At 45.1% G+C, this 17,974-nt stretch overlaps 1 protein-coding gene across 2 annotated transcripts in view; it reads left to right on the forward strand.

The window, feature by feature from the left end:
- The first annotated feature begins 12,675 nt into the window (after positions 1 to 12,675).
- The window catches only part of APCDD1 (APC down-regulated 1), a 35,062-nt gene continuing 29,763 nt past the window's right edge, over positions 12,676 to 17,974 (forward strand). Inside the window, exons 1-2 of one of the 2 annotated variants that reach the window (XM_007974675.3) lie at positions 12,676 to 12,745; positions 12,942 to 13,097. In XM_007974675.3, the coding sequence (XP_007972866.1) occupies positions 12,691 to 12,745; positions 12,942 to 13,097 (211 nt within the window). In that variant the 5' untranslated portion in view covers positions 12,676 to 12,690. Of the gene's footprint in view, positions 13,098 to 17,974 lie in introns of both variants that reach the window. The other variant, XM_007974674.3, reaches the window with a different exon arrangement.

Consider the following 17,974-nt stretch of genomic DNA (forward strand, 5'->3'; position numbering starts at 1 on the left):
CGCTTCTACCTGCTTCAGCGCTCCAGTCTCACCAGTCATTCCTCCCAAACTCAGAGCTATTTATCACTATGCCAATCAGCAACTCATTGCTAACCCTGACAGGAGTCTCACCTTTGATCCAGCATGAACTGATTTTAAAATGGGGAACAGGTTGCAACCTAGACATTCAGACCTCTGCTGCCAACAGCACAAGTTTGAGACACGCCTCAGACAGCCAATTCAAGTCATGTCAAATGCAGCCGTGACCTTCAGTGTAACTGAAAAAAAGTTTGCCTAAAAAACTGTTGAGTACTTAGCCTTAAGGAACAGAATAGAAAGTGCTCTTCCACCATTCGGCAGTCTGTGGCACTGTCTCCTGGGAGCCTGCTGCAGCGTCCTGCCTTGGATGCCGAACACCGCATCACTGATAACACAGTCTAGTGGTTTTACGTTGCCAGACCATGAAACACTCTCAGAATCCTCCCTGAGCCTCTGATCAGCTGCCTCTCTGCCTTGGCCCGTTCAAACTCTCTTCTGTCGTCTGTGTTGAGGCTGGGCAAGGCCGTCATGGAGTTGGGACAATACAAAAATCAGTGCTCTGAATACTCATTCAGTGCGGATACAAGGCCCAATAATGCCTCCCTGTGCATGGGTCTTGTTGAACAGATGGTTTGTTTTAGTGTTACAAAGCCATGTTGTCTAATCTAGTGACATGGCTCCACTTCATATAAAAGGAGTGGGTTCTGGACTCTATGGTTTTAATATTGTCCTTTTTTGTATGAATATTCATGTTAAAATGCTCAAAGAAGATTGTAAACTGGCTGGCAGTATTAACTTGTCCAATTCTGCTTTGATTTCCTCTAACTTATTCAGTTGATTCATATTACCATGTGTATTTTGTAAATGTATGAAGTGAGCGCCACACACGTGCAGACACACACTGCCTGAAGATGGCTTCTTTCGGGTAATAACATGCAATGCCATTTAATACCCTTTTTTTCTTTGTGTAAATTCAGGCTGTATTTTAGTCACTCTGCATATTTTATGAACATTAAATTAAATTGCACCCCAAAAAGAAAATGAAAGCTAAACCATCCCATTTCTGCTTTTGTAACACAAGTTTTGTAAAAACTTTGTAAGAGCTTGTATCTCCACTTGAAATAAAATTAACTTAATGGGTTGAAGACACCACATCTTCATAGTGCTAGAAAAAGTTGTTCTACTTCGAAAGAAGAAAATAAACAAAGGGGAAATTTCGAATAAACATGGACAGTATACCTCTCAGTAGGACTAAAAGAAACTTCTCTTTGCATTTCCCATGTCTTTTAAAGAGTCATGAGGCTTGCTGTAGTCCACAGAAATATTTTTAGGTTTTTTGTTTGTTTTTGTCTTTTTGTTTCTATTTATTTTAACTTCAAAGAGTTTTGTATCTAAATGGAATAGAAAGTGCAAAAAATTGCATGGGGAGGGGGGCGGGCAGGGTGGCTCATGCCTATAATCCCAGCACTTTGGGAGGCCGAGGCAGGCGGATCACAAGGTCAAGAGATTGAGAGCATCCTGGCCAACACGGTGAAACCCCGTCTCTACTAAAATACAAAAAAATTAGCTGGGCATAGTGGCATGTGCCTGTAGTCCCAGCTAACTGGGAGGCTGAGGCAGGAGAATCACTTGAACCCGGGAAGCGGAGGTTGCAGTGAGCCGAGATCGCGCCACTGCACTCCAGCCTGGTGACAGAGCAAGACTCCGTCTCAAAAAAAAAAAAAAAAAAAAAAAAAAAATTTGCATGGGAAGTCTGGTAAGAACATATCTTTGCTTTCATCTGCAAGACTGGCAAACCTCTAGCAATCCTATGGTGTCTGTCAAGGTCTGTACCATTTATTTATTTAAGCCAGGTACACTGATTTTTATAATGAGCTATAAATAAGCTTGTTATGGCAGACATTTATGAGATCAAGGTCCCAAATGTAAAGACAGACTATTTATCTTTTCCTTAGATAATAGTGAAATACCAGAGTAATTTGCTTGGGTCTTGGGCCAGCCACCCCTCACTCCACCCAGCCCCAGGCCACTATCACCACTTTTGGGGCCCTTGACACATCTTGAGATCCATCTAGAGCCTGTGAAATCCACCCCAACACAGCCTGCTACTTGCAGGTATCCTCAGGTTTTCCCATCTCACAGTGTTCTTGGACAATACGGAGGATCATCACCGTATTCAGTGCCAGCCCTCACCAGCTGTGGAATGCATCAACTGTTCATCTATTGGAAAGTACCTCGGGAGTGGGGCCACAGGCCAGCAGGGGCAAGCACTAGAAATCACAGATCCCAGCTTGCTAGTGTTGGAGAAATCACCACTAGGAAATGGAAGAGAGAGATCAGGGCAAAGTGTGGAATAAAAAGTTGGTAGTCTTTGGTTAGCACCCTGCATGTGAAGTCTTTCTCAGTAATACCTATATCCCCTCTCTCCCAGGAGGAGAAGGGAGGGAAAGGAAGGGGAGGGAAAGGGAGAGGAAGGAGGGAACCGCATGTGAGAAGCAGACAAACCTAAAAATTCAACTAACAGGTATGGTGGCGATCTGTAGACAAGTCCCACTCTTCCTTTTTGCTTTCACATGGGAAAGAGAAAGGTTTTGCAACCTGATTAATGGCTCAGATAATTGAGATACTGGATCTATATTACATAAGGTGGAAAACAGAACAGAACTAGATAACATTTACAAGTTAGAACAGAACCAAAAGACAACACTCAGTGACGTTACCAAATTCCCCACCCCCGGCTAAAATCAATAAATAAAACGACCACAGCTATAACATAAATGAAAGAGAAATCTGGCTGGCCCAGGGCTCAAGATAAACACAGCAAAGCCAAGTCTCCACCACTCCCTCCAAACTCACACTCCCAGAGGGGGAGGGCGGTCTCTGAAACACAGGTCAGTGGTTCACCGGTGGTAAAGGTAACAGCGACACATCATGAGTGCCATGGAATTCCACTTTCCAGGTCTCTTCTGGCTCAGGGCTTCATTTGCAGTTTAAATGCAAAAATCCAGATAAAGGCTAATGCTTTTGGACTTACAAATTATTTATATTTTAGCATGAATGTATTTGTGACATCAATTCTTATTTTGTTAAGAAAGAAAGACAGAAGACATAAGAATACTCTGGTATCTTTTGGGAGGATGAGGGCAGAAAAAAGAAGCCCAAAGAGATGAATGTAGAGTCCTGCAAAGCAGAGCACAGCACGGGGGACCTGGGAATGAGAGAAGCTGGGAAGTGATTCCTCACTGAAAGTCTTTCATCCAGTCCGGATGCTCTTCTGTGCTTTCCTAATGAAAGTAGTGGTGTACTGACTGCACGGTGCCTGAAATACAGTGGATACTAACTAAATATTCATTGCATGTATGAGTGACTCAAAGTAGACATGGAAAACCCATGTTCGTGTTCCAAGCAATAGTCATAATAGGTGGCACAGGACGTGGGAGGATTTAAACAGAGGCAATCAGAGCTGCAGCCCCTCGGGCCACTGCACTTGACCACGGATGAAGCACATTCAGGAGTCAGGCAGTGCATTAAGTACTTTCCATCATCCACTTCCCTAATCCACCATTGACTCTAAGCAGCAACTCGTATTGCTCTTAGGACCACTGGCTTGCACAAGGAGTCACAGGTGACAAGTGGTAGAATCAGAATTTTCATCCTGTTCCAACAAATCCCAAAGCCTGTACTCTTAACCACAGGTGATGCTGCCTCCCTTCTTGTGGAAAAAGTGAAAATACCATTATGATTCTTTCAACTCTTATCACAAGTGTTTGGCAAGACCTTAGATGTAACTTAGTAGATTCTCTCAGGCAATTCTGGAAAACCACTGGTTTTCAAACGAAGAGTGTATCTGCCAGCAGTCGTTCCCACACACATGTGACTATCCTTGTCACTGTAGAGACCTTAATTTTCAAAAACACACATGTGTAAGAGGAAGAATCAGATTTGGTTCTCGGCAAAGCTTCGTGTAACAAAAAAAGGTCTGACATGCTTCTCTTTACTGCTTGGCTCTCTGTATACAGCAGCTTTCTTTGAGGATTGCGCTGCAACATTTCTTTTCCTTATTCATTTTTTTTTTAATTTTCAGATCTACCTATTCTCTGGCTGGCTGGAGAGAGATAATTTGATTTTCAAATTATTTTGGTAAGAGATGATCTCAGTTTTTGCTTGTCCAGAAGTCTCTGGCCACAACCGTGCTTAACCAGCCACCTATCTCTTGGAGCTAACCTGGCCAGCGGCAGATAGAATCGAGCATCTTTGTCAGCATCACTTATGATCCAAGGTGAGGATTTAGGTCTTGGAGCTGGACGACACATACATGAATGTGTCCTCTGGTGGTAGTTGTAGTAACTCCTGACTGGAAGCACTTTATAGTTCTTCCATTCCAGCATCTTCTACACCCCAGCGGTCAGACCCACATGAATGAATGCTTGGGTTCCATGGCAGGGATTTCTCCCTGGCTGAGTGGGAGGTGAGTGTGTAGGAGGGGATGGGGAGGGTCTTTAATGGAAAGTGTTGTGCAGGTGATTGGTCAAGATTTAAAACCCAAGCTATCGAATTCAGTACAATAGGCTGGGTCAACCACCTTCAGATGGCTTTATAGCAAGACGACCCACCTTGAAGAGTGTTTGCTTTCATGAGGTCTGTCTGCCACAGTGGCTTCCACGGAATTGGTGACAAGGTGGACCAAGTTAATTTCAGCTTGGGGTGGGAATGACTTCGTCTCTTTTCCATAAAGCGTGAACCAACTGCTGCCCTTGTTGTCCCCGCCCTGTATTTCTGGAGGGCCACTAGTCTTAGCATACTCGGCACATCCAGCTCTGCAGTGGCAAAGAATGTTTTCTCTACTTTATTCTGCGTTAAAATACAGGAAAGACAGTTTGAGGACCTGCAAAGGATGGCAGAACGCACACGGGAATGTGGCCTCTGATGTCTCTGCTTGTCTCTCACTCTCCCAGGCAATCCAGGCCTGCTCTGCAACAAGAACAGATTCTTCTGGAATGTTCTCCCGATGGCTCACCCACAGAGGGGCACAAAGGAAACAGCTAGGACGAGCAAGGTGAACACAACACAAAACAACACCCGCAAGTACCGCAGGTAAGACTGAATTGCTTAGTTTACAGTGTTAAAAGATTGTATAATGGTTAGAAACCAGGGGCTTGTGGTGAAGTAGAAAATACTTGGATACCAGAACAGGAAAGCCTAACATATCTTTAGAAGCAGCAAAGGTGGAATTGATGCAATGAAGAAAGGAATTTGTGATGTGGAATTATATTTAACAGGCATCTGGCATACAATTAATTGAATACACATAATGTTTCATAAGGCCCTTGCATTCCAAGTTTTTAATCATTAGGAGAGGCAAAATATGACCCTGAAGCAGAGGAAGTGGAATTGGCGGTGGAAGAGCCCCTAAAATGAGATGAGGAGACCGGGAATCTAAACAAGCGTTCATACTCAGGAGAAGGTCTGACTTCAAGAGGTCTCGGTTTCCTTGTAGCCCTAAACCCTCCACTGAGACTCAAGGCTCTCTTCCACCCATCACGGGTGGACACCACCTCCCTAAGATGAAGAGTTCTACCTCAGTGCTGCTTGCATCTACTTCTACTGATGATTTTGGAGTTGCTCAACCCTTCTTGAGTTCCAAGAGAAAAGCACAAAGGTCTGATCTAAATGCCGGCAGTACAGCTTTACAGTTTACCACCTGCTGCATCTCTGGGGCACCTGCGGACACCGCATCTGATGGAGACTGCGCTCATCCAACTATCTCGCTGGGGGAGATGTTTTGTGTCCACTGATGTATGGCCATCCCCACTGACATAAGATCAGCCAACTGATTGACCTCTCATGCCCAGAGACTCCTGCCTAAACCTGCTGTCCTGTAGCTCATTCTGGATGAGCTCATAGCCATGTTGATCTTCTGTTCTATAAGTTCTCCAGTGCTTGGTTGGTGTCCTTGACCCTGCTTCAAGAAGTTTTCCTTACCACTACAGAGCAACGTGTGCTGAGTATGCAAAGACTTGGAGGCGCTCCAAGAACACAGGGATTGGGAGTAGAGGCAGCAGATGGTTCAAGCTTTACTCAAGTAAGGCTAAGCCGTTCCCATTCCCAGACCAAGCTGAACTTAACATGGTGCACATTATGATGCTAGTCTCTTCTCCAGTATGATTTGCCACCATATTAGCGGCTGTTCATTTAACTCAAATGAGTCTATTGGAGTAAAACATTTGGTTTCATCTAATCACTCAAGAGTCTGTGAAGAGTTACTAATTTAGGCACTAGGCTAAAGCCTATGAAAAATTTAGAGACACATTGTAAGACAATAAACTATACAAGCATGTAAAGTTTTCTTAGGTTTATAGGGTTCATTTATTTTTGACTCTGGGGCATGTTTTTTGTTTGTTTGTTTGTTTTTGTTTTTGTTTTTTGAGACAAGATCTCTGTCTGTCGCCCAGGCTGGAGTGCAGTGGTGCAATCGTAGCTCACTGCAGCCTTGACCTCCTGGGCTCAAGAGATCCTCCCACCTCAGCCTCTCAAGTTGCTGGGACTAGAGGCATGTGCCACCATGCCTGCCTGATTAAAAAAAAAAAAATTGTAGAAACAGGGTCTTGCAGTGTTTCCCACGATGGTCTCAAACTCCTGGTCTCAAGCAATCCTCCAGTCTTGGGTTTGTGTCTGTTTATAGAAGTTTTCTCTTTTTGTAAGGACAAAGTCATCAAAGTCACCAAGTTCTGTATGTGAAAATAAAATGCATTGTAAGTTAGCGCCTGGTATGCTCTCGCAGAACAGAAGGTACATACTCTCAGCGCCTGCAGAGGCATCTCAAAACTCTCTGAACTTCAAGTTTGTGTCTCCACATTAAAACAGCCTTGGCTGTCCTCTGACCCTCAAAAAATTGCATGGTGATCAGAAGAGACCATGTATTCGAAAAATCTTTTGAGCATTTCAAAGTGTTACACAACTATGGAGATTAGGCATCATGTGAACTTTGTGATGTTGAGTTTGGTGGCTCAGAGGACTGTTTCGTTTTCGCTTAGCTCTTCTTTAGAGACCTAACCTTCAGCTAGATGAAATGTGATTTCATATGGCTCCTCTCCCTGAATATGCATAACCCAAAGCAAACACACACAAACGTGTACATTCTAAAAGGACTAGTCAAGTCCTAATACTGAAAATTTCAGAGATTCATGGCAATGGGCAGCATTTTAGTGGGTTAGCTGGTCCACCTGCCTATCTTATAGAGTGCAATAAGCTGTTTCAAACACTAAAACGTTTGAATATTTTATGCACGAAATAGTGAACTGTAGTACCAACCAGATACCAACTGCAATAAATGTCCAAATAGCCTATGTAACATTCCCATCTTTCCCCTTTAGCTTGAATGTCTCAAAACACATCTAAATCAATTTTTCTACTTTCTACTTTTTTTGTTGTTGTTGTTTGTTTGTTTGTTTGTTTTTGGTCTAGTCTTAGAGCTGAACATAGCACCTTACTGAGAGCCAGAAAACCCAGTGACACTACCCTTTTAAAGTTGTGACTCTTAGACAAACTACTCTTTGGCCTCAGTTTTCCCACCTGCAAAGAGAGACTAGTAATAGCTGAATTATCTCAATGAGAGATAAGCAACACTGAATGTAATGTTACAATGATGTAATCAGATGGTAGACTGCCACCCCAGATGGTCAGCTGAAGTAAAACATATTTGGTTTCATATAATCAAAACATAGTGAATTAAAGGAACAAAGTTATTAAAATGTTTGATACATGATTAATTGTAATAGGACTAATCTTATAATTTTCATCTTGTACAATGTTTCTCAAACTTCCTTTTTATTATTGCCCCTGAAGAAATCTTTTTAAACATTTTCTTCTACTCATCCCATTAGATTGTAAGTACCATGGATACACTTTACGTCTGTTTAAGTACTGTCTTTCTGAAGGGCTATAAATCATTGTAATATCTAAGTTTTTTCACCTCCCCCACTAAGAACCAATTTTTGCTCCCTTGGGGGCAATTTTGCTATTGTTGAGAATGTACAGTCTAATCTAAACTCATTATTGTCAGTGAATTACTATTTAGGGTACACTTATGTAGCACTTAACTATGTGCAGGTATATGCTGCTATTATCCCCATGTTATAGATGGGGAAACTGGGGCACAGCCAGATTAAGTAACTTGCCCAGGGTCATAGAGCTGAGAGATTGTGCCCAGGGAATCTGGCTCCTTAGAATCGTGCCAGGCTGCCTCTTATTTGTCGCATTTGTTTGAGTGTTGCTATGTGTGCCATAACAACCTCGGGCACGCTCACAGTGAATACCAGAGTTTTTTTATCTTCCCGTTTCTGTAGTTGGGTGCCGAAGTGGCTTAGGGTGGTGTTGGCTCATAAAGACTCTTTTTTGATGGTCTGATCTTATCCTGCCTCATTTACGAGTCCAACAAATGCCCATTATAGAAGGACTTGTGAAGGGACGGGGGGAGGAGACACACACATAATACCCGATTTTCTTCCTGCCTTCAAAGGGCCAAATAATTTAGTTGCGCAGATAAAGCAGTTGGACATAGAAGGCAATCGGCACTAAAAGGAAGAGTCGTCTCTAAGTCATATGAAGGTACCGACAAAAACGCTATTGAGGTCCTTGAGTGTCCCCTGTCCCTGAGGAGGTCTCATATCTTCCTCCAGTGGGAAGGGTCCCTAGTCTTCTCATCAGTCCCCCAAACAGACTTGTGACAGAGGGTAAATGAACAGTGAAGCCGAATCCCCTTCATATGTATCTGTTCCTGTTTTCAGGTGGTTGTACGTATGTGTCTGACACTCAGCAGTTGGTCAAAACATGAATGAATGTTTGCTAAGCTCACAAACATTTTATTTGTTTTCTCTGATAAATGCCAGGAGTATAAAATGGAATTTAACATTTAATTTCTTAACCTCAGAGGTCGTGTTGCTCAGGGATACATCTCAACTGCATTTTATTTTCAAAATAGAGCTTGTTCTAGTTAGCGTGTTTAAAAAGGATAACTCAAAAATATGCCCCCTTCTAAGGACCCCTTGGGATAATTTGATCGTCTTGGCCTCTGAGGGAGCTGTGTAGGATTTTTGAAATTTTATGTCTACCATTTCTCAAAGTCCTGCTGTGGGCAAAAGACTGAAAATACTGGCTTTGGTGCTAAAAGGGGATCGGTGATGACTCAGCCACTCCTGGCCTTTGAACACTTCCAGTCTGTGGGAATTTAATGTAACCTCACAAGTTTCGAACTGATATCTGACAAATTTCAAGAAACGTCTATTCCTGGTGACATTTTGCAGGCTCTGAGGACTCAGAGGGTAGTCAAATGCTTTCGACCGTACTCATAGTTCGCTGTGTTCTAGAATCCATGTTTTAAATACCCTGGCCCTTCTTAGAACGAAAAGGCCTAGAATCTCAGAAATTCCAAATGACTAAATGACTTGCACGATGGTCCAACTTCATACCAATTTTCACAACGACTGCATTAGAAAACCAAACTGTGGCCCAGGTTTTAAGAGGCATTGGTCCTTGTGCCTCCCAGGACAACAATGAAACAGAACTTTCTACTACTCTGTGCTCACTAAAAATAAAGACACCCTCCAAAAAAATCAAGCCAAGGCGATCACCCAAGCTCTACATCCCAGGAAATTTACTCATGATTGAGCGTTCCTAGGGAAGAGCAAAGGACTGGTTCTAACTCAAAGACAGGCGACTATAGAGGCTCAGATTTAGGGCAACTACGCTTCTGGAAAAAGACTGCCTGGTAGACATGTGAGAGGCCTCATGAGTTGGTGACTGAACAAATCACAGGCATTCCAAGTGCACTGGTGATGTGTTGTGTGGCTGGGAACTTAGCTCCTATGAGTTTCCTCTTCTCCATCAGCATGGCCAAGGCTATTTATGAACAGCTCTGGATATTCTAACACACTTGTTGATGCTCTTAAGGAGATCCTGTCCAGCTGTCCCTGCCAAGGACACTCCCATTATCACCAGGACCTGGGCTCCACGCGCTCCTGCTTGAGGCTTGGGTTCTCATAAGTGGTCTGGGGAATCCCCTGTGCTTGTTTCAGGGGTCCCAATTCTGTGCTGGATTTAACAGCCACTTCATTACCTCCCTAGCAATGCCTCCTTCCCAGTTCTATTACGCTAAACATATATCCACAAATAACCTCCCTAAGACAAATTTACATGTCTTCCTTTTTCTTTCATTATTCTTCTCCAGAAGGAGGTACATTGACAGCAGAAGTAAAAAGTAATGCAGAAAATGAACCCTATCCTCAGACAAATCTAGATCTTCTCGACTGTTGGACGTTGCGGGGACATTTTCAGGGAGTAGTCACTCTGGCAGGATGCTATGTTGAGGGTCGAGTATTTAAATCTGTGATGCTACATGGGGGAAATAAACTGGCAAAACAAATTTCAAACTGCTGACTTCATTCTGGCTACGTTTATACCACACCAGTAAAACCGGTTGGAAAAACAAAAATTGAAGCAACTTGACTGTCAAAATGACACCAAATTACAGCTGACCTATTGGTTTTATCCTTTTTTTAATAACAAAATCAAAAATATAAGCACATACATGTCCTAATTGTTCTTCTAATATGTGATGAATAACCTAAACATTTTTCCATTACTGTCAACCAATTTGCTTATACAAAAATGCACCATCCCTAGCAACTTCTTACGCCATTTGCTTGTTTCAAATATTCTTTGATAGCCTAAAAGGCATCAAATGACTAAAAGACATTGAAAAACTAAACACCGCCTCGTATGTGTTTTTGGTGACAAGGCTTTTGTTCTGCATAACCAGCCAAGTATGCTGTTTACATCATTTTCAACTGCCCCACATTTGTGAAGAAGTCAAGTTCTTGGTTTAAAATGAAAATTTGATTGGTCCTTGGCAAACATTCAAATCTTACAAATCATAGCCTGCTACCCAAGCCTAGCAACCATGATGAGAGAATGATTAGGAACAAAGTCAGGCTCAGGAAGATGTGGCAGAGGAAGACTAACGCAAAATAATGCCTGCGCTCATAGGCATCGCTTTCATGATCTTCTTTTTGCCCACACAGGTATTCTTTCATCTTCAAGATTTGCAAACAGTAGCACGTTAATCTTCACAACGTCCTTGTGAGCTGAGCAGCTGGTACATGTTATGATCCTCTGTATTAACGATGGAAAGATGATAATGATGGTGATAAAAATTAAGACACATCAAACAGCGTCAGCACTATCACATCAAAACACCCATGGATTTCTCAGGTTAAAAAAAAAAGAAAAGTGGAAACTGTCAAATGTATGCTCATCTATTTTACTATTATACTGTTGCTAAGATCCAACTAGTTTTGAAAGTCTAACACATAACGAGTTGAATTATTGCATTGTTCAAAGGGGCAGAGAATTCTCTCGGGAAATCAGGCATTTATTTTAATTTTTTTTTTTTTTTTTAATGAAAAACACTAGCAGAGTTGAGTCCAGAAATGTTCTCTAGACTCCACTGGGTCTCCTGTCTGCTCTCTATCCTAGTGTGGAGAAGAGGTGACATTTGCCTTAGGAGAGGGAAAACTCCTGGGAGAGGCGAAGGGCTCAAGCAGGCCCTTGGCAGGGGAGGGACCTTCCAGGTAAATCAGATGGCTACTGCCTTGTACCCGCCCTGGAGAACGAAGGACCCCAGGGGAAACTCTTCCTGCCTTTGGCTCTTAAACGCCCATGTAGTCCCCCCTCCCCCACAAGACCGCGGAACACAAATAAAATCAGCGTGATTGTGGTGATTAAATCTGCCCTGGGAGAGAAGAGGACTCGGCGAAGGGGCCTAAGTGCACGTTCTTAGACTGACAGGGAGCGTTTCTCGGAGATTTCTCCCGTGTTTCAACAAGTCATTTGCCTCGTGAAAGGGGGAGGAAAAAGTGAACGGGCTCCTGCCGCCTATACCGTGCCCTTCGCAGGTTGGGGCCTGTGACAAGGCTCCCTGTGCTCCCCAGAGGAGCCAGGCACTGGGCCGGGGCAGGCGATTTGTAGTGAAGACCCGCCCGCACCCACGAGGGGGCCCAGCGCTGAGGCATCCTCACCCCCAGCAGCCCTCCAGGCCTCTCTCTCTGGCCTCCCCTCTCTCCCACGCCTGCGCGCTGGCGCACACCCCGGCTCAGCAGGCCGCTTTGCTCGGATCCCACGCGAGGCCTCCAGCCTCGCCGCCCGCACCCCCTTTGAACACCTTTCCCCAGTGGCGTCGGCGGAGGCGGGAGGGTGACCCGCGCATTCTCTTTCCTTGCGGGCGGGGTGCGGGGCCGAAGGATCCCAGCCCCTCCAAGGAGGAAGCGCGCCCGGAATGGGGGGCGGGGAGGAGAGAAAGGGGTGCGCAGAGGCAGAGGGAGGCAGAGGGCCCTGGAGGGAGGAGAGGAGGAGGGGAGGATGGAAGGGGTAGGACGCTGGGAGAGGAGGGGTAGGCGAGAGAGGGGAAGGAGGGAAGCGGGGGGGAGCGGGGGAAGGAGGGGCGGCCGGAGTGGGAGGAGGGGAGGCGTTGCCCGACGCGCCCTTTCAAGTCTCCGCGCTCCCCCCGGCGGCGGCTGCCCGGGGGCGGTGGCTCGGCGTCGCCTCCCCCGACCGCCCCCTCCCGGGCCCCTCCTCCGTGCCGCGGCCAGGCTGCCCCGCCGGCGGCGCCCTGGAAATATGAAGAGACGCTGCAGCTGCGGTGGCGGTGGCGGCCACTGCAGCTCGGAGCGGCGCACGCGGCGGCCGGGGCGGGACGCGGGGCCGGGCGCGGAGAAGTCGGGGCGGGCGGCAGAGAGGCCGGGACGCGGACCGGGCCGGGGCGCCCACAGCCGCCCGACGGCGCCCAGGGAGCGCGCGCCCCGCAGCCCCGCGCCTCGCCCACCGGGCATGGGGCGCGCCGCAGCCGCCTGAAGCCCCGGCCTGGCCCGGCCGCACCCGGCCGGAGGCGGAGGGCAGAGCGCGCGCCCAGCTGCCCGGTCACCAAATCGGAGCGCAGCGTGCGGGAGGGCCCAGAGCAGGACTGGAAATGTCCTGGCCGCGCCGCCTCCTGCTCAGATACCTGTTCCCGGCCCTCCTGCTTCACGGTGAGTTTCCGAGGGCCACTGGAGCGCTCCCGGACGGAGGGGGCAGCCGGGCGCCGCGGAGCCCGCGGAGGCTTCGGGTCCGGATCGCGGCACGGTCTACACTGTCCCCTCGGCGGGGCGGATCCGAGGGGAGCCCCGCGCCGACTGTGTCAGCCCTGGGAGGGGGGCTCTGCCCGCTTTCCTAGGTTCGGAGCCCTCTACCCCAGGGCGCCTGGAGCTCTTTGCTGCGCGACTGTTCTTTTTGGAAGGGTAGAAGCTCTCGCACGCAGACACCTTTTATGTCCAGAATCCATTGCATCCAGTCCGAGGGAAACTTCCGTCCACTCTGCTGGATTTTCTAACTGTACACTGCCATGAAATCGCCGGCTCTGCGAGCCTTTTTCCAAAAGGTCAGGATGCAGCAGGCTCTTGATGTGTTCCAAGCTTTTAGGAGAGTGGAAAGAGAAACTGATCATTTGGGAAGACACATCTGTCTGCCTTCGGAAAACGGGTGTTTGTTGTCTGCCTGCACTTTGCCTCGCGATTGAGGCGGGGTTGTGGGGTTTTCTCCCAAGTGGACTGCTGCGTTCTCTGGGTGTAATTTTAAGAAACAGGGGACTCCTATTAGCCAAGATTTAAGCATTATAACCAGTCTCCTAAGGCGCACCCAAACTTGACGCCCCATTTCCTGAGCTTCCTGTGCCACTTTTCCCCAGGGGTTCTAGTAAACCTTTAGCTAGAGAACATCAGCCCTTTCAACGGGTTCCAGAAATTGCACTGAAAACACCAAAACAGAATTTCTTTGGGGTGAACAACGCAGGTTTTTATGGCGCGTCGGGTTCATAATCCTGACAGGCTGTGGCAGATCACGTCGTGTTGATATGGGTGTCCTGAGCAAACTGTCCCTAATGGTCAGACACCTGACATTTCAACAGCATGACTTCCTGGCTCTCCTTCCTCAACACCCACCGCAGCCACCCCAAACCTGCAGCGGGCTCCAGCTTCAAAATGCATGGTAGCCAGGACTGAAAGTCAGGCTGAGGACCTTCCCTCCGGAGGGTCAAGGGATTGTTAACCCACAAGCCACCGGGATGCTGTTTTCTTTGTAGTCCTGCCCCAGGTGGATGGCTTGCATAGCTCCACAGTCTTTGTGAACTTGTCTGGCTGGGCCAGACCTGTCCAGTTGCCAAGGTGTACTCAGAGCCCCAGTGATCCCAGAATTTTAACAGTCGGGATGGAAGGCTTGCAGTTCGAGGGCAAAAAGAGAGAAGGTATAATTATAGGGTTGGACTCCTAGGCCCATCTGCTTAGAATTACAGAGCAGTTTTAATCTTTGGCTGAAACATGAAACAAATCAGAGCCAATGAACAGATCAAACAGCAGCTGCCACACACACAAGAAAAAAGAGAGAGATGAAACAGGAAAAATTGTCCCCCTTAAATTGTTGTAATATCTGTGAAGAAAAAAAGATAGTATGGTCAAATGATTTTAAAATTTAAAAAATTACTTGAAAGCTTGGCATGAACAGCATTTTTGGGGGTAAAATAATTGCCTTTTAAACTACAAAAGTGATCCTCAGAGATGCAACCTAGTGTAACTCTGAACATGTTCTCCCTCTTTTGAGAGGTAAGAGTTGTAATTACACTTCCTATTTAGCAGTCCAAACTGGGGTAGTAATGGCTGACAGGTAACAAGAGCCCAAGTATATCCTCAATGGGGACAGGAGCCCCAAATTTCCTGAGTTTGAAAATGTGCATCTGGAATCTTCCCTAACTCTGGGGATCTGGGGGAGGAGGGCTCCCCAGACCCCATGGTGGTGGGAGGGGGATGGGGAGCAAGGAAATAACTGGGAAGGGTAGTCTGAGCATAAATGGGAGCACAGTGGAGCCAGACCGTGTGCGTGCTGGTATGTGTGTGTGCATGTGTGTGCACACATATGTGCATATGTATTTTGAAGATAAGATAAAAAGGGAGGTTTGCAAAGTTGAGTTGGATGACATAGATAAACCTATGAAAAGTTATCCAATTTCAGAATGGATCTGCAATGGCACAGTTATTAAAACTAAAGTTGCTCAAAGATCTACTTAGATCCAGCAGAGAGTATCAGACTCTAGTGCAGAAAATAAACAGAGGAAATCATTGTTCAAGTTATAAATCCTCAGGATTCAAGAAAGGTTTGCCATAATTAGCAAGGATAATGTAAAGCACCAGAAAAGAATGGGATATTCTTTCTTTCCCCTTTTCCCCATTGACATCTACTTGATTGAAGTAGTTTTAACAACAAACGGGTATTACTCAACCTAACCAAGGGAATGGTTTGCTGAATATTCCTACTCAACTGATAGGTGCTTTGCAGGCATTTAAGAATTCTGTAGTAACAGATGGAGCGTGATCATATTTAAATAGAAGTTATAAATCTGAAGGCAATTCTTGAAATCTTCTTAGAATGGATTAGTGGTTCTTTTCCTGATAAACAGGCATTTTATTTTCCTAACCATAGGATACCATGTGTCTATTTATGGGTCAACTTAGTAGATAAAAAGCATTTGTTCTAGGGTGTTGAATGTTCCTGTGACAAACTTTAATAAATTTAGTTTCACACATCATTTAGAGATGATTTGTTAACACCACCAAGTCAGGTTAAGAAGTGCATCCTGTGTGAGGATGCAGTAGATAACCATTATGTTTGGCATCCCGTCTTTGTTCAGTTTTGTGGCTACTTCTATTTCAATTCACTGCAATTTATAAATCATCCCTAAATCCTATCACTGAAATGAGGCTCTGGCAAGACTTGAGCCTGTTGTTTATTTAAGACTGCAAATGTGGTGCGAGACCCAAGTTCAAAATTTGATGGCATAAAAGTATACATGTCAGTTTTCCTTTCCTCCTCTTCAAATTCTGAAAACAATTGCAATACTTAATCCAAATAAAGCCTATTTAATGTCATGAAGGTATGCAGCTGGAAGATGTCCATTATCACTGTTTTCTTTGCTTAGATAAAAGCCACAAAAGTTTCAGATGTCAAATGCTAGAAATCATTCAGCTCCAAAACACAGATTAGCATGAGGTATCCAGAATAATTGTGGCTGTAATGCCACAGCGGAGTGCCTGATTCTCTTTGCTAATGGAAACATTTGATTTTGAGTTTTGGAGCTGACGTTGGGAGAGATGTTCTATTCCCATACCCTGTTTACTTTTGTAGAATTCGTTGACTTTTCTGAGAGGTGAAGGCTCTTTCAGCTCTCCCCTTTCATTAAAGCATATTCTGTCAAGACTTTTAAAAACTTTGCAGGTTGCCAGATGAGAGTTTAACCAACACAATGTGAGGAAACATTTATATAGGGTTAAATAGAAATCTTTGAAAAACTATTTTACTAAGGACAGTTTTTGTGGCCAAAAAAACATTGTCTTTCCTGCACTTTTTTCCCCTCTCTTAGTCATAAAAAGAAAATGAGGTCTTGAAAAGAAGCATGACTCATCTGTACCCAACAGGGGCAAGGGTCTTAGACAGATGTTAAATATCCTCTTGTTAAATACATTGACAAGCCAATTTCATTCTTTTATACTAGCCAAGTTCATTCTTTTTCCTCTTAAATGAGAAAAGAACTAAATATAGGTGGGTGATATGTCTGTGTAATTACATACTACTATTTAGGGACAGACTGATGACAATATAATCAATCAAAGGGAGGCATAAAACATTTCAGACCAGAAATAGAAGATGATGTGTTAGTGATTATTGTCTACATCGGTTGAAAGATACACAGCAGGCATGTCTTCGGTAGACTCTTCCCCTGGAGTTGAAGTGATCGCAGGGAAAACCAGGAAAAAATCCACTACCATCCTCCAAGTGTGAGTTCTTAATGGGTTGGTTTTGTGGACACAGGCCATTGCTTAGTCCTCGCCAATTTGGGAATAAAATTATTCTGGAAAGTCATGTGATAGGTATGTACATCTCAAGGTTGGAGAAAGGATATGGTATCACCCTAAAATTATCAAGAGTATTTTGTTCTGCAAGGGTTTTCTGGTTTCATTCATTCAGCTAACCATTTATTCAGTAAGTTCATCTATGACGGCCTACTACGTGCCAGGAGCCACCATTTGCCAGGTCTAGTGGCTGAAAGGGAGTGTTCCCCCTTCCTTGAGGATTCTTGAAGAATATATAGGGGAGGGAAGAGAAGAAAAACTGAATGTAGAGTCTCAGAGCTGAGTGGATGGCACATTGCAGTTGATCACACTCTTTTCCCTGCTGGGAATCCCACAAACGTGCGCGCGCGCACACACACACACACAGACCACACACACACAAACCACACACACACCACACACACACACACAGACACACACACACACAGACCACACACACACAAACCACACACACACACACACAGACCACACACACACACACAGACACACACAGACACACACACACCACACACAGACACACACACACAGACACACCACACACACACACACACACAGACCACAACTGTGCTGAAGAGGCTGGATGTGACTAGTCAGCTGCAGATCCAACATGCAAACTTTGCAACCTCTGGTTCAGCCCCAGTGTCCACCCTGAGGACTATGGCACTAGAAAATGGCACAGAAAAGTAACTTGTTTTCAACTAAAGTCAAATGGAGCCAGGAATTTGAAAACTTGACCTTATTACATTTCTCATAAAGAGAGACTGCCTTTGGATATGAAGATTTCAAGATGGGTAAAAGCAGCAAGCTTACTGCAAAAAAAAGAAAAAAAAAAGGAAATAAAAACCAGAACTTGATAAGCACAAGTACCACAATGGTGGTAAAATTCAGTACTGTCTGCAATACATACATGCTTTTATTTCAACAAAGTGGAAAGCTGTGCTGGAGTTTATCTACCAGCCCCCACTTCAAAG

This window comes from Chlorocebus sabaeus, chromosome 18 (genome assembly GCF_047675955.1).
Source record: "Chlorocebus sabaeus isolate Y175 chromosome 18, mChlSab1.0.hap1, whole genome shotgun sequence".
In the NCBI taxonomy this organism is placed as follows: Eukaryota; Metazoa; Chordata; class Mammalia; order Primates; family Cercopithecidae; genus Chlorocebus; species Chlorocebus sabaeus.